Below are 24,733 nucleotides of genomic sequence, written 5' to 3'. Positions count from 1 at the left end.
TAAGCAATGTCCTTGGTTTTCCTTCTTGTAAAGAGCCTGCAGCATGCCAGACCCCAGGATTTGGGGAAAGAGCCTGAAGATGCGTAAGCAATGTACACTGTGGTAATGAGCTGGCAAGCTCAGATCTCTCCAAACATCTCAGCATGCGCCAAAGGAGTGGAGCACCCACCACAGGGATCACGGTATTCATCCCTCGCGCACCTTGCTGCCTACTGGGAATGGGAGGCTCTGTTCTGCTGGCCCTTCTTCTGCATGTGGTGGACAAGTGTTTTGTAGGGTGCTGACTATGACTGCTGGACAGGCCATGGGATAGGACAGCATGACCCCATATGGTCCATCAAGATGCCATGCTGTGGTTTTTCACTGCTTGGCAGTTCCTGGTGGTCTGTCAGAGCTCCCTGTGATGAGGCAGGCTGAGCTGGGCCAGACCGCATGGATCTTGCACATGGGCTGGCAGGGTTCCTTCCCCAAAGCCATGACCGGTGCCAAGCTGGATGTTTCCATTTGTCCCCGTTTCCTTTGCGGCAGGAGCTCTCTGTGCCTGACAAGGGCTGGATGATGGCTGGGCTGAGGCAGGAGGAGCTGCCTTCCCCATCTCTGACTGCAGGCGGAGGATTGTTTTTCAGTACTACAGACTCAGTGTGGGCATACTCGGGGACCCGCCATCTTCCTGTGGCTTCAAGCCTGGTCTGGCTGCTGTCCCTTGTTTACTCAATTCCAAGACTGTTGGGATCTGGCACCAAGCAGTGCTTTGGGGGAGAACTGGGAAGCTGAGCAAGCAAGGGTGTGTATGTTGTACCAAAAGCACTGATGTCTGCTTTGTTCTGGGGTACCTGAAAGGGCAGTCCCCAGTACCCTTCGCTCTCACTCCTGTCCTGGCTTCACAGTAACACTGCCATAGGCACTTTACCAGGAGGAGCTAGAGTGAGTCTCTGTCTCCTTGCTTACCTTGGTAGCCTTCACATTTTTTCTTTCCCAAGCTTTCTTTTGGTGAAACTATTTCCCAGGTCATTCTTATATCCCCAGCTCTCTGCATGCTCTTGACTTTACCGTGAGTGAAGTCCCCAGCTGCCTGTGTCCACAGGCTTGAAATAGCCCACGTGAGAGCTGTGTGCCCTGTCAGGACCACAGCTACCTAACTCGCAGTGGCATGTCTAATGAGCCAGAGCACACAGCATGGTCTCTGCCAGCCCTGGAATGACAACCAGTCCTGCAGAAGGTTGGTAGTGAAGGCACGTGATACTTGCTGGCAAAAGTCACTGTGTTGGAAGAAAGCACTGACCCAGCCGGAAAGGGCAGAGTCCCATCACACCAGCTCAGCACCTCCATACCCTGCAGCTGTGCGGTGGTGTGGTGCCCAGACTCTCACAGCTGAACTGCCTGTATCAACAGGAGGGCCTGAGGCAGCCTCAGGGGCTCTTTCCTGCTTGTCAGGATGTTGTGCAAGATGATGCCTCTTTTGGTGCTCAGGGAAAGTATGGGCCATGGCCTGGGAGCCTGTTGCAGTTTGGGCCCTTGCCTTGCATTTGCTTTCTGAGGGAAGCCATTTCGAGGCCCGGTGCTCAGGGTTGTTGGGGTGTGAGGATGATTGAGAAATGGTAGCATTTCCCTTGTTGGGATTTCTTTGAGCTCTGTTCCGTGAGCTGTTCCTTCAGTGGCGTTCTCTGGCTACCATGCTTGGATCCCTTCTCTCAGAGGACTCCTGGCTGTCAGCCTGTGCTGATTCTGGTTCCTCAGTACTGATCTCTAGCCATCCCTGGCTTCTTTCTGCTGCACGCTAGGAGCTGCTGCTTCTGAGCTCTGCTTCGAGAAGGCAGTGTTGCCCAGCCCCTCTCCATCTGTGTTGACATCTCTTGTAGAGTGGGTTACCTATGCTCACGTGTGGATCTGCCCCCATAGCAGGTTCCCCTCCATTCTCCTCCTTCTCTGGCTGTCCTCCTCAGCCACTTTGTTCTTTGTGGCTTAGAAAACAAAGCCTTTGGCAAGTGAAGGAGGTGCCTGCCCTTCCTGGGGGAGGGCCAGCTGGCCTGCATTTGATTATGGCAGCGCCTCCTCATCTCTCCCCATTGTCCTTGCTGCTGTAGGAATGCCAGCCTTTTTGCACTCCATCCCCTGAACAAGTGTTGCTGCCTCTGGGGCCCAAAGAGGGGCTGGGGCCCTTCTTCCCATCCATCCAGGCCCTGCTGGCAGGAAAGCCTCTCTGCACATTTCCATGCACCTTCCCTCTGAGTTGAATGCACCCCGTCCTGACTCCGGCAGCAGACAGACACAGCAAACCCTCCTGTAAGTACCAAGTATCCGGTGCCCCGGCTGACATTGGAGTTGTACTGAGATTGTTTGGAAACAATGTAGAGAAGGGTTTTCACTCGGTTGCTTGTGCACGTCTGTATGAATCCAGCATGAATCAGAGTGCTTTGTGTGAGTCTTTTGTGCACTCAGACAGAGCTCTACGGGCTGTGTGCATCTTTGCGTGGTCCCTCCAAATCCTGGGGTTGCGCTGCCTGTACTACAGCAGTGCCTGTCCCTCTTTCTCTTTATTAGAGGTTATTGCATGATGATTTCAGTGGGCATAATTTAACTGCAGCTAGAAGTTGTTGCTGGGATTGCATGCCTCCAGACTTTGCGGGATGTATGCACAGGGCAGGTGGTACCTTTCGATCTGCCTGGACTTCTGTTAAAGGCTGTGGACAGCACAAGAGGGGGCTGCTCTCCTAGACTGCTCCAAGGTTTGCTGGGCTCCTGTCCTGTGAGTGACTGAGACCTGCTGGCATCAGTGCTCCCAGCTCCGAGAGATAGATCTGATCTTAGGTGTGACAGCAGAAATCCAGAGCGTGATAAATTAGCTGACTTCTGCAGATGTCATTACCTCCCACTTCTCCCCAAAATATTAAGGACAGTGACCTCTTGATGTCTTGTTTTCTGCTGTGCTTGGTTTCTGATGATGTACCAGATACAATGTTGCAGATGATGGTTCTGAGGAAAAAAATCAAGTCCTCTTCAGGCAGTAAATTATTGATGTTTCTTTTTGCTTAGCCTTTGATGAGGAAAGAAGGGTTTGTGAATGCTGGTGTGTGGGAAGCTGGAAAGGATCCTGATAGCTAGGACCTAGAAGTGTGATTTCCACCACCCCCACCCCCCCACACCCCCCCCATTTCAGGCTGTTTGGCCCAGGTTGAGAGTTAATTTTACTGAAAGGGCATTATGATTCCCTGCTCTGGGAGTGTGCTTGGAGGAGATTTGGAGAGTAGAACTTAGCACCAAAGTGGAAAAAGAGGCATTTGGTGTGTCCTTACTGTAGCGTACCTATTACAAACAGAGAGGCAGGTCACTGTGCCATGATGCTTGTCTCTTGCTAGCAGACCTGAGCAGGTCAGAACACGGCTTTGCCCCCCAGCACCTCTGAGCAAATGAGGTTTTTGCTGTGGCTTATAACAAAGTGTCTGGGAGAGGCTTAACACAGACTGCTCTCTCTACTTCTGTGCAGAGATTGGCTTTACTTTTCTGGGGACAGGCTGCATGAAATTCCCAAATAACAGATTTCATCTGGTTACTGGTGCAAGTACTGAAGATGATGAGGGAAGATCTGAGTAGCACAACAGAGGAATATATACCATGCCTTCCTGATGCTGTGAAACTGTTTTAGGGGAAGCCACTGTTGTCTCGCTTCAGCATTGTCTGACAGCAGCTGTCTCCTCTCTCTTTTTCTCTTCTCTCTCTCCTTCCTCAGTTACACTTGTAAAGTCGTGCCCCTAGACAGACATCTAGTCTGATTTGCTCTCCTGTTTCAGGGGTGTCCTTTTTCATGTGCAGCCTGAAGCAGCTGCAGGAATGAGCCTAGAGGTTGGAAAATCGATCCTCTGGTAGAGTTTGTGCAAGGTTAATGCATGAAATCTCTCCCTTCTTCCTGCCAGGTTTTTGTTGGAGAAATCTTGCAAGGTTAATACACCTCTGATGTTTACTTTCCCATCAAAGGATATTTATGTATCAGAAAGTTTCTGCTTTGCCTTGGAGTTTGAGATAGCAGTCTTGCACAAACAAGAAGCCTTGGCTGTTTAAATCTGATCTGCTACAGCTCCCCCATATTTTCTGTCTTGCAAAATTAATTATTTGGAAACAGTTCTGTTTTATGACTTCTTCAGTAATTCACTGCTAGATTACTGGTGCCCAGGATATTTTCTCTTGTTTCGTCAATGACTTTATTGCCAAATTGGCATCACAGCAGTGCCCCTAGCTCCCAGCAAACTCTGTGACAGTACATGAATGCTAAATGGCACCTTTCTAGTTGCACAACGCAAGTGTGAGACTGGTGCATAAGTTTGTCCCTCAGTGTTACAGGACAGCAGTGAATTAATTAGGGTTTATTAAAGCACAATTTGCAGTTGAAGATGAGGGGTTCTTGGGTTGACATGCTTTTGAGCACCTCCCCCAGCACCTCAGGCTTTGCTTTAGTGCAGTACAAGGTCTGTGTGATGCATCTGTGGCATGTGCAGGGGGGCAAAGCCTTGATCTGTCTGTCTGGGGTCCTTCTCCCTCCTACTGTGCTGGCTGAATCCTCCTCCTCACTGGAGGGCATGGCAGGAAGAAGAGGCTGGGGTATACCAGGCCAGTGCATGGCATCTTTTTAGGATGTAGGCTGCTTGCCCTTCAACTGCCTTCCATGATCCCAGGAGAGCCAGTATGCTCTGCCACTGCTGTTTTTGCAGGGGTCAATGCCTGATGTGTTGAAAGCATCTGCTGCCTTCATTCTTGATGACCAGAGCACCCCTGAGTAAATATTCCTCTGTACCTTTGGCTGCCCACAAGCATGAACTGACGGTTGTCTGAAAGTCTGGGGCTCCCCTTCTCTCTGAGTCAGGTGGGATCAAATCTCCTGCAGGGTCGTGGCACTGGTAGCCAGTCACTAATGGCAGGGAGGCAGCATTTCCTCCCAGCAGGTTTAGGGATTTCCCAGGTTGTGTTGCAGCTGAGCTGCAAGGGGAGTGCATTGCACTTGAGGTGTAAGATCTGGTGCTAGCAGAGGTCTTTGCTTAGCTGACCCCAGCCTTGTGCGTGTGTGCAAAATGTTGGGTTTGGGTGCTTTCTTCTATCTGAACTTGGGATAGGAGCTGCGCAATGTGACAGATTTTCTGAATGTTCATGTGCTGGCATCCATCTGGATGCTTGGATCCTCCTGGAGGCTGGAATTGCCTTTAGTCGCGGCAGTTAAATAGATCTGTTCAAGCAATCTGGACATGAAGCTCCCTTCGGTGTACAGATGGGGCTGAAGCTCACAATGGCTCCCATCTACATATCAAACTCCTGTCCATATGTCCAGGGTTCTCCTGAGCACCCACTGCCTCTGACCAGGCTCCTTTGGCTGCTCCACAGGGGCTTACATTCTGTTGAGTGCATCTTAATGTGTTCTTAAACCAAGGACCTGTGTCTAGCCTTGTCAGCCACTCTGAAGAGCGGAGGCCCAACAAACGCATTGGGTGTCTGGGTTCAGTTTCTGCTCTGCATCTCCCAAGGCACAAGTGCCCGCAGTGCAGAGAGATGCCAGCACATCATTGAGTAATTAAACTGAGTTTTGCTCAGCTTGTCACAGGGGAAAGGATGTGGATTGAAGACTACAGGGAAAAGCATCCACACTTCCCCATCCAGGCCCAAGGGTGTACTGGAGGTTTCGCAATACCCAGCTGGGCATAGAGGACCTCATTAGAAGGGAGCCAGTGCAGAGCAGACGGGAGACACCTACCACAGTCCAGCCTGTCCTCACTGGTCTGCTGTGTCCTATTACAGCAGGTTAGTTGTACAGCATAATGATGTGGCTGTCAGGACAGATGTAAAAGTGAAGCATGCAAAAAAACCTCTGGAGGTGCCATCAGTCTCTGTTCAGAGTGATTTGTTGCTGTTGTGCAAGTTGCCAGCTTCGGTGACTCATGCATCTTGCTGTGGCTTGATCTTAAATCTGGCTGGTAATGTGAGGCTCTCAGCACTCTCCAAAGAAGGGAGTTCTCCCCTTCACTAAAAGAAGCTTGAAAATATGCTGCCCTCTTCCTCCTCCTCCTCTAGGCAATCATCGTACATCCACAAATACACGTGCTCACTCCTTTATGCCTTCTGCTTTCTCAGCCATCAGTGAGTTACACTCACATGTGTAACTTCTTTCAAGTCAATCTTTAGGCGGTTTCATGACAGTCACATGTAGTGACTGGTGTAGGCTGTAGCCAAATGAAGGACCAGCCACCAGATCCCAGTTGTTAGGGGCAGCCAGAAAGAAGGACAGTGGCCAAAGCAAATTTCAGCATATAGTTTGGGTTTGTAACTGGTGAAGCATCAGAAGAAAGGGAGGATAATATTCACCGAGGCAGGGAAACAGCATCTGCTCCTATTCTGGTAAGAAGGGGTTGTGAGCAGAATTTCATTGACAAACAAAGCTTTGCAATGAGTGCACAAAGCTGATGAAAAGATGGGTAGTGCCTCAAACATGAAAAGGCTGGTTTGCAGCAAACGTTAAAGGTTCTGATTTTACTGGGAGGATACTCAGCCCCTGGTCCTCTGGACTCAGGAGCTTTTAAATGTTGAGAAAATCCCCTTGGTGGGACAGAAAAATAGGGGGAGAAAAATCGGTGCAGAGTCTACCCAATGACGGAAAGTCATGAGTGACTGCGGAGCAGAAAGGAAAAACTGAGGGAAAACTGCGCATTGTTGGCTATTGGGAGGTTTTCTGCAGCTGCAGAACAGTGGAAGCTGTGGGGAGGGCAAATCTCAGACACTTGCTGCCCAGCTTCCTAGGGAGTTATTTTATACATACATACACATATAAACATATACATATGTATGTAATATATACATACATTTGTGTCTGTATATAGATACATAATGAAACTGGCACAGGCCGCTCTGTGGAAGCGCTGAATTGTACCAAAGCAGGGATTATTGTGGCTTGTTGTGATTCATCAGTTGAGTCAGCCTGTTCCTAATGGAGCTACCCTAGGTGTTGCTTGGCAGTTGCAGCAGTTAGAGAAAAGAAGGGCAAGCACGTGTCCTGCGTGCCAGCTCCAGCACAACGAGCCACACTTGCCCTTTGGGTCCTTGTGCTGTCGTCAAGAGAGCAGAAATCATGTGCAATCCTATTTTATTCAATTATATTCTCCTGTAATTAGACTCTCCTGGACTTGTCAAGCCTGGCTGCCCAGAGGGGAAACAAAGAGATTTTTGAGCTCTGTTCATGTTCACCTAAAGTGCTGCTGCAAAAGGATTTCCAAGCACATTGCTCTAATGAGCACCCTTTGACAGTGCTTGGGCTGCAGTGTGCCAAGACCAACCCTGACCGGTGTTGCTTCCCTCACCCCTTGTTCTTCTTTCCTGCCCAGCTGTGGGTATCTACCTGTTCTCCTGTCCTATGCTTAAATCCAAGGAGTTTGTAGCCTGCACTAGTCTCTCATCCTTTGCCCTCCTGTGGTGTTTGTACATCTAGTACTTGGTAACAGGCAGAAATGCAAATACAGGATTTAAAGTTTGTTTTCCTTAGCAGCTAGTTTTAGGCAAACTGGTGATTTTTAGTGGTCTCTCCTCCCTTGGAGAGTGGAGGGGAGGCACTGTGAGCTACACAGCAACTCAGAAATGGTTTAGCTTTTTATTTCAAGAGGATGAGTCCTTTCCTTGCTGTTTGAGCTTTTACCAGCTACATCCCATGTAAGACACGGTTTTGATTAGTTTGGTTTCTGCTGCTAATGAATCCCAGGCAGGGCTTCAAATGCAGTTTGGAAAAGTCAAATGCTACAGGGTGGGGAAGAGAATAGCAGTGAACCTCTGCACAGAGAGAAGATTACTTCTAACTTGGTGGCTTTGCTGAAATGCTTATGCTCTGAAATTACATGGTTTCTTGTACCTCCAAGTGCAGCTGCCAGCTTGCAGAGCCGCAAATCTTGCTAGAAGTGAGCAGTGGCTTCGGCTTTTAGAGATGTGGAAAAAGCATCCCAATGTCTAGGAGGGATCACTGTTTTCTCCAAAGTTCTTGTGTGTCAGGTGGTGGCTTGCTTTGAATTTTGCTTGAATTTGGGGTTGGTTGGGATGTTTTCTCTCCCTCTTTTTTGCACTGTGAAAGAAAGGGGATCTGGCCTGTGCCCAGTCGGGGTGTTCTCCACACACTTCGGTAGTTCTCATGTGAAGCATGGCCCCTTCCCCCTCCGCCTTGTCTCCCGTTACCAGGGCTCCTCAATCTGGTATTTAGGCTAGCAGCATTTGCTTGTGAATAGCTGGAGCTGAGATGATGCACTGAAGCAGTGGCTCTGCCTCAGTCTGGCCGTAGGGGATGGTAATGTACAGCACAGAGCTGGACACAGCCAGGATATGGACCCCCTCTGTACAGATGGGAAGGTAGGATGAGGTCTATTTTTTAACTGGGAGACATCTGCAGGTCCTGAAGTCTTGCTCTCCCCCAGCTCCTTCTTTCGTGGGTGCTGTAGTATCGGTGGGTGGGAGCCTGAGGAAAGCACAAAGTAGATCCAAGCAAGTGGTGAGCTGACCACTTCGTGCTGTAGCTACTTTGTCTCTGAGCTAGCAGAGAAACAGGATTGTCACTGTTTGCCAGCTGGCAGCTCTTGTGACAGTAAGGTTTTAGCCTGGATAATTTTGCTTCAATATATTTTGATGCAGAATGGCTTTTTAATTGTGGTCTTTCTGAACTGTCAGCATACAAGGCAGTTTCTAGCCACAGGTCCCTGCTAATAGTGTGCATGCAGCAGCCTGTGATAAAGGGACGCATCAGTGTTGTGAGCACAAGTCAGTTCTCAAAGCAGCCTAAAGCCATGTTGAACTTTAGAGGGAATAAGCCCAAATGGGCATCTGTAATGAGAGGAGCACACCTGGGAGCAGGCATTTTCATGCAAGACAGCAGCATTTACTTTGGACTTGTGTTCTGGTAAGTGCCCCGTCACTCTTGTGCTGCGACCGGCATCTCGGCTCTGCAGGGTTCAGTGCCAAGACCTTGAGCTGCTGGCAGAGCAGGGCAGGTGCAGGAGTCAGTGCCTGCGTGGCACCATGTATAGCTGTTGGGAAGTGCTTGGCTCAGTTCACAATGATACCTGTGATGCTTTGACCTTTTCTGGCTGCACCAGTTCTGTCTTCTTTGCTGTAACCCAACCTCATCTTGCTCTCCAAACTACTGACTGAAGTTAAGGGCACTTAGAGTGAACATAGTGGTGGTGAGAGGAGGTCTTGTTAAATGGGGAGTTGTGTAGTTGTTTCTTGCCACAAAGACACGTGATTAGTTGTGTCTCACTAACAAACAGCAGAGTGGAGCGCAGCTTGCATACAGGAGCTGCACACAAGCTGGATCAGGGCTTGTTTGATTATGTTGGTTTCTTTTTTCTTGCTGTCCTTGGCAATATTCCCAGCTGTTGTGTTGCTTCCCTCTCTCTGTGTTGTAGAAAGCAAGGGAGCGGGGGGCTTGCCGTCCTGGGACATTGCTGCAAAAGGATGGGGGACTTAGTCTGTCTTGTGGCTGTGCTTCAGTCTTCATACCCACAGCTGTATTGCATCCCTGCCTGTATTGTTGCTCCCATCAGCATCAGTCTTGGCTTTTCATCACCCCTATCTTGGCTCCCCTGTGCAGTCACTTTGGATTCAGAAGGAAAACTTCTCACAGCAGAGTTAGTCACTGCCGTGGTTTAGCCCCAGCCAGCAACTAAGCACCACGCAGCCTCTCGCTCACTCCCCCTACCCCAATGGGATGGGGGAGAGAATTGGAGGAGTAAGAGTGAGAAACACTGCTGGGTTGAGATAAGAACAGTTTAATAATTGAAATAAAGTAAAATAGTAATGATAATAATAACAATATAATAATGATAGTAATAATAATAGTATACAAAGCAAGTGATGCACAATGCAATTGCTCACCACCCGCCAACTGATACCCAGACAGTTCCCGAGCAGCGATCGCTGCTCCCTGGCCAACCCCCCCTAGTTTATATACTGAGCATGACGTCCTATGGTATGGAATAGCCCTTTGGTCAGTTTGGATCAACTATTCTGGCTGTGCCCCCTCCCAGTTTCTTGTGTACCTGGCAGAGCATGGGAAGCTGAAAAGTCCTTGACTAGCATAAGCAGTACTTAGCAACAACTAAAAACGTCAGCATGTTATCAACATTCTTCTCCTACTAAATGCAAAACACAGCACTATGCCTGCTACTAGGAAGAAAATTAACTCTATCCCAGCCGAAACCAGGACAGTCACCCACCTGGGTGTATTTTTCTTCTGCAGAAAGTTGGAGGATTTGTGATTTGCCTACTCCACCTACCTCTGCCTATTCAGACACCCAGTTTACTGTATGACAAGAAAAATACAGTTATAGTCATTGTGTCCCCACAGGAAGAGATGAAAGAGAAGGTTTGGACAAAGGCAGGCCCCCTTGAAATTGCCCCTTCTGGCATATGTTTGCAGATGCACAGTGTCTGTCTCCTGTCTTGGCTACCCAGAAGGTGTCTTAGAGATCACTGGACCTTGAGTATGAGAGGAATCTGGTGGGTTTGTGAGAAGTTTGGGTTGGGGAGGTGTAATAGCTGAATGGTAGCTCAAGTGAGGATCTGGGACCCCTGGAAGGCTTTCTGTGCAGTGCTGGCAATGTGCCCTGAGCCACGGCCAAGCAGCTTCTCTTGGCCTCTATTTGTAGATGACACTTTAGTGGTGCCAAAGACAAAAGACTCCAGGAGCTTCTGTCCTCAATGCACTGCAAGCCTTGCCCATGGTGAAATGAGCAGGAACCAACACAGGGTGATGGGCTTGAGGGTTGCACTGTGCTCTAATGAAGTCCCTCGCTCTTCCTTGTGACACAGCAGGTCCCTGAGAGCCCCTGCCTCCCCCGGGCAGCCTGGCAGGACCAACCTGTTGCTGACTCCTCACGCAGCTGCTGGATAGGTCAGCCCTGTGGATGCAGGAAGCACGTTTGTCTCTAATCCTGTAATTGAGAGTTTCAGTAACAACTTGTCTGTAAAGATCAAAAGCTGAGGTACAGGCTCCTTCCTGCCTGATTCCAGACATGGTTAGGAAGATTCAGCTTCCCTGCACACAGGTGCCTCTTCTTATATACAAGCAGTACTTGCGGCTTTGCAGAGAAGCTGTAGGGCTGCCTGCTCCCCAGAAATCCCATGGCTGGAGGGCAGTATCCTGGCTTGGCTGAGCATGGTTTGTAACCTTACCGGGGCACAGATGATGGCAATACCCCTGCCTGCATGATGGTGTTCCCTCCTGGGTGCCAGGGCACTCTTGGTCCCTGGAGAGGGCTGCCATTTCATGTGCTAAAAGGGGCAGTTGAAGCAGATGATGTGACTGGAGAAAGCCTTGGTGGCCACTTAGCATGTTACCAATCAAGCTGCAGGGTCTGGAGGGCTGCTCCCATTGTGCAGGGAACAAAGCTGAGCTATTCACTGGCCTGCGACAGGCACTGGGGATGGAAGAAATGTCATTGAGATTTAGAGTCATTTCTGCACAGCCCTTGGAGTCCTTGCCAAGAACAGACAGGTACCATATGAAGATGAGAGGTGACTGGGCTGCCTCCCTGTGTGGTTTGCAGCTCTGATTCCTCCTCACTGTGGCCCCATGCAGATCTGCGGAATTTCCTAGAAATAAAAGAAGCCTCTTTTATCTCTTTCTATCTCTCTTTCCCATCTGTGCATGGTAGTGAGGTCCCCAGCCTCAGAGAAAGCCTTCAGAGGGTGGCTGTCTTCCTGACTGGCTGCTGTGTAAAGGCCAGGCTGGCCTGCTGGCTGTGCCTCTCCTGCACGTTGCTCTCAGCACCCTCTTTCAGAGCCCTGTGTGCCTTTTGAGCTCAACTTTTCCCATCAGTGAGCGAAAAGGAGCCAGCATGCAGGTTTCTGTCAGGATCACCCATTGACTTCCACAGCCAGAGAGGTGAGATGTGCCTTTAGCCCACACTGATGGCCGGCCCTTGCTCAGGGCAGAGCTGGAAGGGGCTGGTGTTGGTTTGTGTACAGCTGGAGGGAGCAGCTCAAAAAACCACAGCAAAATAGGCCATCTGTCACTGCCATGTGGGTCTGCTGGGCCCCACTGCACTCAGTGTTTCACCTCACCTTGATGTGCTTCTGCCTCCAGGGAATATAAGACCCTCTGCATCACAGATAAATGCAGATTCTCACCAGGGTCTGGTGTGTCCTCTGCCTCTGCGTGCCCCTCCCTGCCCCCAGCAAGTCTAGAGCATAAAGCCTAGATCAAGAGAGAGGCAGGTCAGGGGCCTGCTGCTGCACTAGGCAGGGTGATGGGAGGAGAGGGGCCTGATGCTCTTTTGATTGTCCTGTGCTGCAGTTGTGTGGGGCTGTTCGAGAAGAGTTTTGCCTGAGCAGCTGCTGGTGTTTCTGAAGCAGCTCCTTGCTCTGCATGAGTAATGGGGCTGGCTGCATACACGTCGTGCAGCTGCAGCTCAAAAGAGCAATGTGGACAGCTGTGGGAGCTCCTATGGCATCTGTCCCTGGAGTGACTCTGCTCAGTCTGCAGGCCACTCCTTGTGCTGGCATTCAGCTCTCGTACAAACAGCAGCGCTTAGCTCTCATCGCCATCCCCATCTAGGGGGTAGGCACCATGTGAATGAAGCACCTCCTGCACTCCTATCTCTTGTCACCAGCAGAGAGGAGCCTGGCACCTGATCTGTTTGACCACCATGTCCCTGATGGGGATGCTGTGTCTGCTTCTCTGCAGAAACATAGCGGGTATGCAGGGCCTGACAGGTCAAGTGCTAGAGATGGTTTGGCTCACTTCAAGGGCAGCCTGTGGTGTTTCCACACATCTGCTGGTCTTGGGCATTTGGTGGAAGGTGCCAGGCAGGCCTGTCCGGGATGTTTTCCCTGTCTTGTGCATCTGATTTTTAACAACTCTACTGCTCATCAGTGAAAACACAAAGTTCCCTGGCCAGGCCTATGGCAGCTGGTCACATCTTATTCAATCTATAGTTAAACCTTGTCATCATCTCTGCTTTATAGAGAAAGTAGTGGCTTATGAGCCTGACTAATTCAGATGTTTGCCTTTCCTCTCATTTTTATCAATGACAGAGAGCTATTCATGCATGGTTCATTAGCCCCTTTCCTGCAGTGGGTGGTAAGGCACTCTTACCTTGCGTCTGTCACATTGGACCACATTTTTCCCCGCTCCTCTTGTTCGACTGATGCGGCAGAGATGTTTTAGCAAGGCCAGCATATGCACCACTGCTAAAGTTAAGCCCCGTGAAACTGCTTCCAGCATTCCTGGAGCATTAGAAATAAACTGCTGAGCTCGGTATTTGACTAACCAGCACAAACATGTAGTGTACTAGCAAGCAGAGCCAGGCAGGTAGGCAGGGCTCAGCACACCACACAGGTGCCAACAGGCATGGAAGATGCACAAGCTGCAACTGGGCTTGCACAGTCTCCGATTCCTACTTGCTGCAAGGATGGGTCAGAGCACTTGGGGTGATCCACAGAGCCACACTGATTGAGCTCCAGGCCACTGCGTGCCATCAGCTCTGGGGAAATGGCATGGGGAACAGTTATCCCATTCTTGCAGCTTATTGATGCCCCCTTGACCTCATCCTGCGTGGTAGTGGCGAGAATGGCTGGACGAAGGAGGAGGGCGAGTTCCAGGTTTTATACCAAGCAGGGCCGTATTGAGGTATGAATTCGTGCAGTCTTGGCAGCAGCTTCCCCTGGGCCCCCCTGACCAGAGAGGACAAACGTGCCCAGCATCGCAGGGACCTGGTGGGGAGGTGGAGCTGTGGCAGAGCAGCCAGCACAGCTGAAGCCCTCTGCATAAGGATCTGTTTGTTTTGCTGAATTGTTAAGCCCCATTGACAACAGCAGCTCCCCCTCCTCTCACACTCAAGGAACTGTGGTGGCTACACACTGATCCTTTCTCTTGTCTTGCGCTTTAGGCACCAAATTAGGGTTATTCTTCCCTCAATCCCTCTGACTGGCTGTTTCTTTTTGTTCTCACTCTCTGCAGGCATACGAGTGGGCCTTGGAAGGGATGCGACACCTTGCCTGCATCAGCATGGAGGACTGTAGCTCTGCCGAACACTGTGCAGGGGTGATCAAGTGCCTGGAGAGTTACAAGGGGCAGCACCCGGACATTAGCGATGCCCGGTTCCAGGAGATGAAGGAGCTGGCCTGTGAGCTAAAGAGTGACAAGGGACTCAAGCAGTGGAAATTTGCATGGTCTAAATGCCAGGAGACCAAGCTGGTTTTTGAAAAGAAACTCGAAGCAGCCTTGAGAACAAGGAGGTCTCTGCTGTCAGACAGCAAACCAGCTGCGGGGGAGCAGCCCCAGGCCAGCAGTGAGGCTGGCAGTCTGTCCCACCGGAGGCACTCTGAGGGGGCCACCCCTGGGTCCCACTGGGACAGGTCTTGCAGCGCATCCCACTGCTGCAACAGGCCCAACCGCTCTTTGGGGTGGACTAAGGGTAAGGCTTCCTCGCCCTCATTGAGCTGCCCTGGCGATGTCAGTGCTGCAGAAGAATTTGCCTGCCAAGCTGTTCTCAGCCCTGGTCCTCACTTGAGCAGAGTTTCTTTTGCCAGCGGGGCCTCCAAGTCTGCAAAGCTGCCTGAAGAAAAGCCAAACTTGGAGAGCATATTAGAAACCCTAGAGGTGAAGCCATCCTGCACCTCCACTCCAGCCTCTGGGAAGCCACCTCCCAGGAGGATGCTCCGGAAGGCCCAAAGCTTTGACCTCCCCTGCGGTGAGAGCCTGTGGTCAGGCTGCCAGAGGACGCTGAGTGAACCAGCCAGATACGGCAACACTGGAGTCTTTATTAAAGGGCTGGAGGTGAGCAGCACTGAGCTGGTGGACAGGACTTTTGCGCTGCGGCAGCAAGCCGCTCACAGCTGGGCTGCAGACTGCCTGCTGGAGGGACAGAGGGGCTGCTTCTCCGTGTCAGAAGCCAAGAGCTGGGGCAGGTAAGTGGCTGTGACACTTGGTGCTCTGGTCCTGAGGGTGGTTAAAAGGCAGCCAGCAAAGATGTGAAGAGCTCTGTAGTGACAGTTACTTTGGTAATGGGTACCGGGCAGATAGATGGAGATGTAGCTCTAGCGTCCCTGCACACACGTGTGTGGTGCTGGGCAGGCCCACAGGGATGTCCCTACGTAGCCTGGCACCTGCTTCTGGTGGGAGACAGGGAAATGGGATCTGTTGCTCTTCCCCTACAGCATGGTTCCTCCATAAGAGGAGAAAGAGCAGTTCCCAGGCAGGCAAGGGAGTCTCTGAACATTGTTGGCATTGGATGATGAGGGTTTGCAGAAACACAGTATTCAGGGACCTAGCAACCAGTGGTACAGGTATAGCGGGAGAGCAGAAGCATGGTCCATCATCCCGCACACTTTGGGGGGGTGCTGTACCCAGACTGGTAGGGAGGCATAGTACCCTGTGACAGTAGCTTCACAGGTAAGAGGGTGTTTGTATTTTCCCTTTGGGGCTGAGTTCTCTGTGTTTGGGTGACCAAGAGCTGGCTCTTGTTCTCTTCTTTTTTCATTCTCTGTCCTTGAGGATCTGAATGTAACTTTGTTGTCATACTGCAATGTGCCTAGGCTACAGAGGGCCCAGGGATGTGAGCTGTTCTTGAAAGCGGGTCACCGGGCAGGTCTTACAGCTGCTCTCACTGGAAAAGACATATTAAAAAAAAAAAAAAAAAAAATGGTGGCAGGGATGAGAAACGAGTGCCGGATGCAGGGGGACTGCAGAGCTTCTCAACTGGTTCTGCTCTGGGTGGGATGGCTGGGGACAGTGAAATCTTCTGGAAGGGGCCTCTGATATCCTAGCATGTGTCAGGAAAGCTCATGGCAGGGGAAGAACAGCAGCAGATAGGCTAACTGCTTTGCTTCTCAAGGGAGTGAGGCAGCAGCCCTTCCACCTGTGGGTGCTGAGGCAGTCCTGCTTCTCCGTCTTCTGAACAGCCAGAGGAGTTGGCTTGGGGGAAAGCTGAGAGGCAGGGAAGGCAGGCACACATTGGAGAAGTTATGTTTGGTGCAGCACTGCCTCACAGTGGAAACCTTGAGTACCTAAGAGTGATGTGCGCTACCTTTTGGAGATGTGCGGAGCAAACTGTGCTAGGAACTGCTGTTGTGATACAAGGTTTGTTTCCCACTCTCATTTCTACTGGGACAAGCCCAACAGCACCTGGGTCCAGAGCTTGTGTTCTCCCAGATGCCTCCCACAGCATCCAGTCATCAGGCTGACTCCTCCTCACAGAAATTATCGTGATTTCTGCTGTCCCTCTTGTTTCAAGAGTGTAGCCGTTTGCAGAGCAGCCTGTTTGTCCAGAGCAGGGGCTGGGTGGGCCCAGGGATGTGTGTCCTGCTGAGGATGGGTCAGCACCACAGGCAGCCTGGGGCTTGCCCTTCCTGAACAGAAAAGCTGACGGAGTTCCTTGGACCAGCCACAAGTGCTCATTGTCAGTGCTCAGGGTCAGAGCTACCACAGGCAGTTCTGAATCTGAGCTTGGATGGTGCTAAGGGATCATCTCATCTCCGTGTTGGGTCTTGGGGAGAGCTTCTCTAGGGATAGCCCAGTGCTTTGCAGGCACTCTTAGACTGTTCTAGCCCCGCTGCAGTCTGTGTCCCTTCAAGGCTTGAGTGTTCCCTATTGCAGCAAGCTGCGGCACATCATTGATGAGATGGTAACCACGGAGCGGGAATATGTGAGGTCGCTTTGCTACATCATCGATAGCTACTTCCCTGAGATGGAGCGCCTCGACCTCCCCCAGGACCTGCGTGGGAAGCGCAGCGTCATTTTTGGGAACCTGGAGAAACTCTACGACTTCCACAGCCAGTACTTCCTGCGAGAGCTTGAGAGCTGCTGCAACCACCCACTGCGAGTCAGCCACTGCTTCCTCCGACACGTAAGGCATCAGCACCTTCCTCCTGGGGTTGGGCTCCTCCAGACACGTGCTTGGTTCCTATGGCCAGCAGTGCCTATACGTTTGGCTGCTCACCTGCATGTTAGTGGCTCTTTGGGAGCAGGAGGACTACCCTGTGCTGGGTTGGTTTGTCCCCTGCCAGCTCAAATGCTAGGTTGGGCTGGGATGACTCTGCAAAGCTGAGCCCAGGCAGCAGTAGATGCTCTTTGCCTTTCCTGTTGTTCTTTGCTACCAAGAGACACTGCCAGGGAAGCAAAATGTCTGCTCCTTAAAACCCACCTGCTTCTGCAGGGCCATCCCTTACCCTGTCTTCTGTCTGTGGTGTCAGTGTGGAAGGACTTTAATGAGTGGAGGGGTATGGACCTGCTGCTCTTGTTGAAAAGGGCTGCTAGGGAGAAACATGGGGCATCAGTCTTAAGCTCAGCTGCTCCATGTATGTTTGCTGCTACTAGGTGAATGGTATTTGCTGGGATATGTAAGGTGCAAGGGGTAAAAGGACAATGGATTAAAAAGTCTTAGCTACAGTAGGAGTAGGAAGACAAGAACATTCCCTGGCTTGTAATGAACTTGAAGCAAAGTCATTCTTGATGCCATAGGAGGCTCTGGTGCAGTGTGGGAGAGGCAGAAGTACTAGAGTAACCAACCCAGGGCATGGCTGTCACAATCCTGGGTGTGCGTTGGTCTCATGCGAGGATCTCTTTTGCAGAAAGACCAGTTTGGGATGTATGCATTGTATAGCAAGAACAAGCCAAAGTCGGACTCGCTGCTGGCCAGCCACGGGAATACCTTCTTCAAGGTAAATTCCACTGCCTACATCACAATTGCTCTTGGTGTTTGGGTCACTGATCTGTTTAAACAACCCCAACTTTCCTACCTGAGGCATGCTCAGCACTATCTCTGCTTTCCTGGCACAGCTTTCTGCACAAGTGTATGTGGGGGGACAGGGGCAGAGATGTGGTGAGTGCTTTGGAAAGGAGCACAGCACACAGCAGCATTGGTCCTATGGCCTTGCATTTCCCTGCAGAGAGAACAGAGTACCCCTGTCAGGAAAGCTGTGGGTGTCAGTGCCTGCCTTGGGGCACCGGGCTCTCCCCGGGAGGCTGCTGCCGTCACTCTGCTGTGTTTCTCAGTTCAAGCAGGTGCAGCTTGGGGATAAGATGGACCTGGCCTCCTACCTGCTGAAACCCATCCAGCGGATGAGCAAATACGCCCTGCTCCTGAAGGACCTGATCAAGGAGTGCAGTGAGGCACAAGAGCAGGAGCTGGGCTACCTCCGTGCAGCTGAGGAGATGGTGAAGTTTCAGCTCCGGCATGGAAATGACCTGCTAGCCATGGATGCCATCCGCGACTGTGACGTATGTTCCAGTGTCCTCCCCTGCCTGGGGGGGCAGAGCCACACTTCTTCCCATTCTCTAGATTTGGGGTCTTTGGATTGTATGGTGAGCCTTCCCTCAAATTCCCACAGTGATCAGGGTGCCATCTGCCAATACTCTCTACAGGACTGTTGAGATACAGGGTTGTTATGGTTTAGCTCTGTTGGTGACCAAGCACCACACAGCTGCTCTCTCACCCTTCCCGCCCCCCGGTAGGATGGGGAAGAGAATCAGAAGGGCGAAAGTAAGAAAACTTGTGGGTTGAGATAAGAACAGTTTAATAATTGAAATATAATAATAATAGTAATAAAAATTGTAATGAAAAGGAGAACAATAAGAGAGAGAGAGAGAAACAAAACCCAGGAAAAAAAAGCAAGTGATGCAACTGCTTACCACCTGCTGACTAACACCCAGCCAGTCCTTGAGCAGTGATTGCTGCCCCCCAGCCAGCTCTCCACGGTTTATATAGTGAGCATGATGTCATATGGTATGGAATAGCCCTTTAGTCAGTTTGGATCAACTATCCTGGCTGTGCCCCGTCCCAGCTTCTTGTGCACCTGGCAGAACATGGGAAGCTGAAAAGTCCTTGACTAGCATAAGCAGTACTTAGCAACAACTAAAACATCAGTGTGTTATCAGCATTATTCTCACACTAAATCCAGAACACAGCACTATGCCTGCCACTAGAAAGAAAATTAACTCTATCCCAGCCAAAACCAGGACAAGGGCAAGGGAACAGCAGGGCTTGGAGGTCTCCTTGATCCGCTAGGACAGACAGCCTGGATGCTGTTACTTGAGCTGGGTGAGCTGCTCGTTCTAAACATGCTCCCAGGTGCTTACTGGTGATGCGAGGCAGCCTGGCAGCCCTTGCAGATGGTGTCCTGCAGGCTGCCCTGGGCTCTTCCATCTCTTTTGAGCTGGTGATAGTGAGCTGGGTCAGGCATTCAAACTGATATTGATGCCAGGGGTGGGCCAAAATCAGCTAGGTGGGACTTGAAGGAGCGGCATGCCAAAGTGCTAGAGGAGGGGAAACCACAGGGCTCAGGGTGGAGGAAGATGGATCTGGGACAGGAAGAACTGGGGGACTGGCCTTCTGACCCAGATGTGCTCCTGGCAGTTTGATGGGGCTCCTTTCCTCTTCAGCTCTCTTCTTCCTCCTAAGATAATGCTCTGGCTGCTGCCTCCAGTTGCCACCCTAGAGGTTTGTCACAGATCTGCACAGGGTGACAGCAGAGTGTCATCTGTGTGCCATGCCTAGGAGAGAGGTGCAGCTCTCCCCTGAGCTCTGGGCCAGTTGTTTCAGCCTGATGTGGCCTCTAGCAGTGCCATGCAGCCCTACGTCTTTAAGAGCCCTCCTAAAATGACAGGTAGCTGCCACCTCTTTACCACCTAGGCCACAGCCATATGGGACCCTGCTCTCCATATCCAGGCCTGAGGTTGCCTGGAGCTGATCCTGCTGGGGTCTTAACCGGGATGTTTCCTGTGTCCAGGTGAACCTGAAGGAGCAGGGGCAGCTGGTGCGGCAGGATGAGTTCACCATTTGGCTGGGCCGTAGGAAGTGCCAGCGGCATGTCTTCCTCTTTGAGGACCTGATCCTGTTCAGCAAGCCCAAGAAGATCGAGGGTGGCTTTGATGTGTATATCTACAAGCGCTCCTTCAAGGTAAGGGCAGCCCTGCAGCTCCCTGTTGTGCAGAAGGTGTCCATGGCTGGTTTCCCCATGGACACGTGGCTCTGAAACAGGGAGTAGGAGCAGGAGGAGTACCTTCAGCAGAAGAGCTGCTCCCACCACTGCTAAGCCTTCTTCAAGCCATGCAGTGAAGCCAGAAGGGAATACTTCACACATTAATGCTTGGGCCCCTTCCATGCTGTGAGATGTGGGGCCAAGGTCTTCTGAGGGATGCAGAATGTGAGGGAAAGACAGTGTGTGTGTGGCAGGGAGGTGGTGCTGACTCTGGATGAAGCGCTGGGGGTAGCTCTGGCACAGGGTGCAGGCAGCGGTTACACTTTCTGCTCCTAGTGGAGCCCCAGTTGATGCTTTGCTCTTCCTTCTTCTGGCAGACTGCAGACATTGGTCTGACAGAGAACTCTGGAGACAGTGGCCTGCGCTTTGAGATCTGGTTCCGAAGGCGAAAGTCCAGTGACACCTACATCCTCCAGGCCAGCTCAGCTGACACTAAGCAGGCCTGGACCAGTGACATTGCCAAGATCCTGTGGCAGCAGGCAGCCCGCAATAAAGGTGTGATTCCTTCCTGGGGCGTCTGTGCCGCAAAAGGTGCGGGAGCCCTGTTCAGCTCATGCTGTCCTGAGTAGGTTTGGAGCCTGTTACCAGGCAGCTCTGTGCAGCAAGCAGCTGTGTGCCAGCATGCAGCCCTGGGAGCATGTGCTGGGCTTGGCTGGGCATGTCCCTTCCCTGCCTCTCATCCCCAGAGAACTTGACCAGTCCAAGCTCTGTGACTGTAGGCACCCGCCTGGACTCTGAGAGAGAAACGGGAGATACTAGCACAGAGTTCCCTGCCCTGTGAGTGTGGGCTGTGCTCCTGAAAGGCTCACTGCTCTCCCCGTGATCTAGGCCGCTACTGGAGTGGCAGCTGTCTGGCTGAGTCCCTCCTCTCTGCCCCAGGCTTCCCGCTTGGCAGGACTCTCGTAGGTGGCATGGCACTGAGCTACTTGGCCAGAGCAGGGCGTGATTGCTTGTCTGTGGAGACTCCTCAGGACTGGGGAGCAAGGGGCGAACAGATCTAATCTCAGTAGTTCAGGAGCAGCCTGGCCCAGGAGTGCTCTGGCTTGGGGCTGCATAGCACCCATGGGGTGGGTTGGAGCAACCTCACAATATGGCTGTGGGTCTCTTCCCCTCCAGAAATCCGTATGCAGGAGATGGTCTCCATGGGTGTGGGCAACAAGCCGTTCCTGGATATCAAACCCAGTGAGGCGGCTATCAATGACCGTGCTATCGATTACATCATGAAAGGCAGAGGTGAGTGCCAGCTGTGCCTGCCCCCTCGCTCTGTGTGAGCTAGGCAGGACTAGTGCTCAGGGCTTTTTTGGTATGTTTTCTGGCAGGTGCCAGGACCAGAGCATCAATTGCGGTGTCTCTGTTTGACCATTCCAACCCGTACAAGAGGACACAGGTGCAGCTCTCCGCTGGCAGCAGTCCCACTGCATACAGCCCTTCCTCCTCCTCCCTGCTGGGGCCCCTCAACCTCCACATGTACCTGGACCAGGCTCTGCTGCCAGGCGTACTGGCCCCCAGCCGCCCCTTTGATATTGGCACCTGCATCGAGGAAGATGAGCTGGAGCACGAGACAAGCAGCCAGCCCTCACTGAGTACGTATGAGCCCGCTGCTCTGCAACGTGCCCCAGGATGTGCGGGCTCATCCCCACATCTTGCTCTGCGCTGTGCGGTCACACCAGGCTTGCTGGGGTCATGGCAGTCCCTGCCCCATAGCCAAACTTCCATGCCAGCTCTGTCTTAGCTTTCATGGGGGGAGTTAGCTCAGACACAGGGATCAGTGAAGTGCTCACCAACCTGCAGCCATCCCAGTGGTGGGCTTGGTGCCGCATGCTAGGGCTGCTGTGACCTTGGAGACCAGTGCTTGTGTCTCTGCCTGCCTGCGCCTCTGGTATGAGGCACTCTGTCCCTTGCTCTCGCCAGCCTGGTCCAGTGACCCCCTGGCTTCCCCTCTGTGAACTTCACTGGGCAGTCTATACCAATCTCCACCATAATTTGCCACACTTCCTTGGGTTATTTTGTTGACTGTGGCTTTAAAGAGGTCCAGACAGGGGTGTGGCTGATCTGTGGGCTTGAGTGGCCAGTGCCTCTGCAAACAGGTATGTTACCACATGTATGTGGTACAGGTCATGTAGGCCAAATTCACGATCATTAGAGTGACCTTCCTCTCTTCCCCTAGCAACAGAGAGCTCAGAGTCATCGCACTGCATGTCAGGCAGCGGCTCCAGTGGCTCCGACAGTGGCTGTGTCTCCAGCATCCCACAAGAAAGCTTCTGTGAAGACATGGGCTCACCCCCCTACATGCCCCTAGGCTCACAACACAGCTCTGCAGTGGAGGAGAAACCCAGGTTCACAAACAGCCAGTACATTTCTGCAGTAAGTGCAAGCAGCCAAAATACTCTCTTCACTTTGCCTGTTCCTGCAACTGCCTCCCCGGTTCAAGCCACTGCCCTTCACGGGGGGGACTGAAGATGCTGCTTTTGGGCTAGGAGTCACTGTGGGGAAGTGACCTTTCCTCTTACAGAGACTCACCTCCTCTGGAGCAGGTGAAAGCCCCTCTGCTGTGAGAGCCTCCCCTGCAGTGGCCAAGATCCCCAAGGAGATGCACTGGAAAGGACCTGCAGTGCTGGAGGCTGCACCAGGAGGGGATGCTGCACACACAGGAGCTTTAATGCTGTCATGGGCTGGGGTACATATGTAACCTCCTGGGATGGATGGAGCTCTGCTACAGATGCTGCTCAGCTCCTTTCCTGGGGGGCTTGGGCCATTTCTGGGGAGTGATGAGATGGAGGAGCAGAAGCCTGTTGCTCTGAGATGTTAATGTGTCTCCTCTTACGTTCCTGAGAGTTCTCAGCTGCTTCCCTTCCCACTAGATTGTGTCCTGATGCTGTTGTCCTCTAACCCTGTACTAATGCTGGCTTCTCTCCTCTGCAGAAAGCAGGCCAGGTCACCATAAGTCCCTCGACAATAGTGTGAGCCCCTCTGCACACGTATACCGCCTAAGGAAGTGGAGTTGTTGTAAGTAGCCCCTGAAGGGGATTTTCCAGCAGCTCTGAGTGCTGGTCAGGTTTGTCAGTAGCTCTGAATCAGGAGAACCTCACCCTCTGCTTCTCAATGAGTTTTCCACACACATTTCTGACCAGTCTCCGAGGCTCTGATTCATCTGGTTAGAGAAGACCAGCTCCCACAGAGATGGCTCCCATAGAGCCAGTCTGATGCCTCCTGGGTTTGAAGGAGCAGAAGCAAAGCAAGCAAAATCACTTTCAGGTCGTAGAGGCTTGAGCACCACCTAGTCATCAGTGTTCAGATGAGTTTCTTTCCTCTGAATGCTCCCCAGCTGTCTAACCACTAATCTGTTTCTTGTGGCTGTTTGCCGAAATCCTGCTCTTCGTTAGTCCCTCTGAAGTGCCTTGGGGAATCCATGGTATTCTCCCCAAGCTGGATTTATTCCACAGTTTCCTTTGAACCTCCAAAGGAAACTGCATGTCACCAGGCAAAGGAACGTGCTAGGTTATGGTCAGGATGACCAGAGGGAGCTGCCAGATGTTGCTCCTGTACTTACTGATTTCTGGAGGATGTCTTGTCTGCGAGGAAATCGCTGTTGATCTCAGGAGGGATGAGCCCTGGCGAGACATGCAGCCAAGCAGGGTTTCCTTCGTGTGGGTGGCAGCCCTTGGAAAGTCATGTCACGCCCCACTCAGACTAGCCTGCTCCTGGCTCAGCTTTTCCTCTCTGTCTTTAGGATTGAGCCTCCCTTTTCACAGGGAGCTGAGGGGTATGAACACGAGAGAGGCAGGATTAGGGCTTCTGTGGTCAAGGTGCAGGGTGGTAGATGGCTCATAGGTTTGGCACTGTGGCGGGGTTACAAGCATGCAGGCCCACGGCTTGTGATCTGCAGGTGCAGGAGTTCATAAGCAGCTAAACAGAACCAGCCAAGGTTAAAATTTAAGATCCAGAGCCCCTTCTTGGGGGCAGGTCACAGACAAGACGTTTGAAGTGGCCACAGAAGCAGCACGGTTTGCTGGCCTGCTGCAGCTGGGCCAGCAGCATGTAGCCGTTGGGAGAGTCCTGAGGTGCGGAGGCAGCCCTCCGTGTGGGGAAGAGCCGCACTTCTCCTGCGACGCTCTTCCAGTAAAATGTTGTTTCCCCACCAAAATGTAGCTCTGACAAATGGTGGTTTTCAGGTGTTTTGCAAAATCACTGCTGGCCGGGACAGAGGGACCTGTGGGATCCTGCCATGTCACGGGAGTGCAGCCAGTCTAACCCATTGCACGGTGCTGTGTTCCAGGTTTGATTGCCATTTCAAACTCACTGAAGACCCCAGGCCTCTGACCAGCAGAAGGAGACAGTCTTCACCTATGAAGATTTTTTTTTTTTTTTTAAATACATAATCAGTCTCTTTCAAACAGTCCAAAACCTGACCTCTGGCTGGGGGGAAGTCCCAAGAAGGTTTCTGTCAACTACACATAATAGCTTTGGTGTTGGATGGGACCTTGGGCATTCAAAACTTGTTAGCCCTATATTTATGAGTAATAAGTAACAGCAGTTTGGAGAGAAAAAAAAAAAGTATTATTTTTAAAGCTATGAGCTGTACAGATTTTTGTTACAAGTGACTCTGTTACTATTTGTTCTGTAAGCTGCACATTTTATAAAGTTTTTGGAAGGGCTTGAAGAGAAACTGAGATATTTAAGAAAAGTAGTGTAACTTTCTGTTTCAGGGTTATATTGACCCTGGAGCTCAAGATTTAATGTCCTT

The 24,733-nt window shown here is 51.6% G+C and overlaps 1 protein-coding gene across 1 annotated transcript in view; it reads left to right on the top strand.

Annotated features, from left to right (window-relative positions):
• PLEKHG4 (pleckstrin homology and RhoGEF domain containing G4) overlaps window positions 1–22,486 on the top strand; it is a 100,442-nt gene extending 77,956 nt beyond the window's left edge. Inside the window, 10 exon segments of the mRNA XM_075715714.1 lie at window positions 13,970–14,919; window positions 16,607–16,856; window positions 17,581–17,670; window positions 18,005–18,229; window positions 19,738–19,908; window positions 20,307–20,520; window positions 21,106–21,222; window positions 21,309–21,572; window positions 22,157–22,434; window positions 22,436–22,486. Of these exon segments, the coding sequence (XP_075571829.1) occupies window positions 13,970–14,919; window positions 16,607–16,856; window positions 17,581–17,670; window positions 18,005–18,229; window positions 19,738–19,908; window positions 20,307–20,520; window positions 21,106–21,222; window positions 21,309–21,572; window positions 22,157–22,434; window positions 22,436–22,486 (2,610 nt within the window).
• Window positions 22,487–24,733: the final 2,247 nt, after the last annotated feature.

Source organism: Pelecanus crispus, chromosome 8 (genome assembly GCF_030463565.1).
Source record: "Pelecanus crispus isolate bPelCri1 chromosome 8, bPelCri1.pri, whole genome shotgun sequence".
NCBI lineage: Eukaryota > Metazoa > Chordata > Aves > Pelecaniformes > Pelecanidae > Pelecanus > Pelecanus crispus.
Note: the sequence above shows the minus strand (reverse complement) of the source record. Positions and strands in the feature narration are given on the sequence as shown.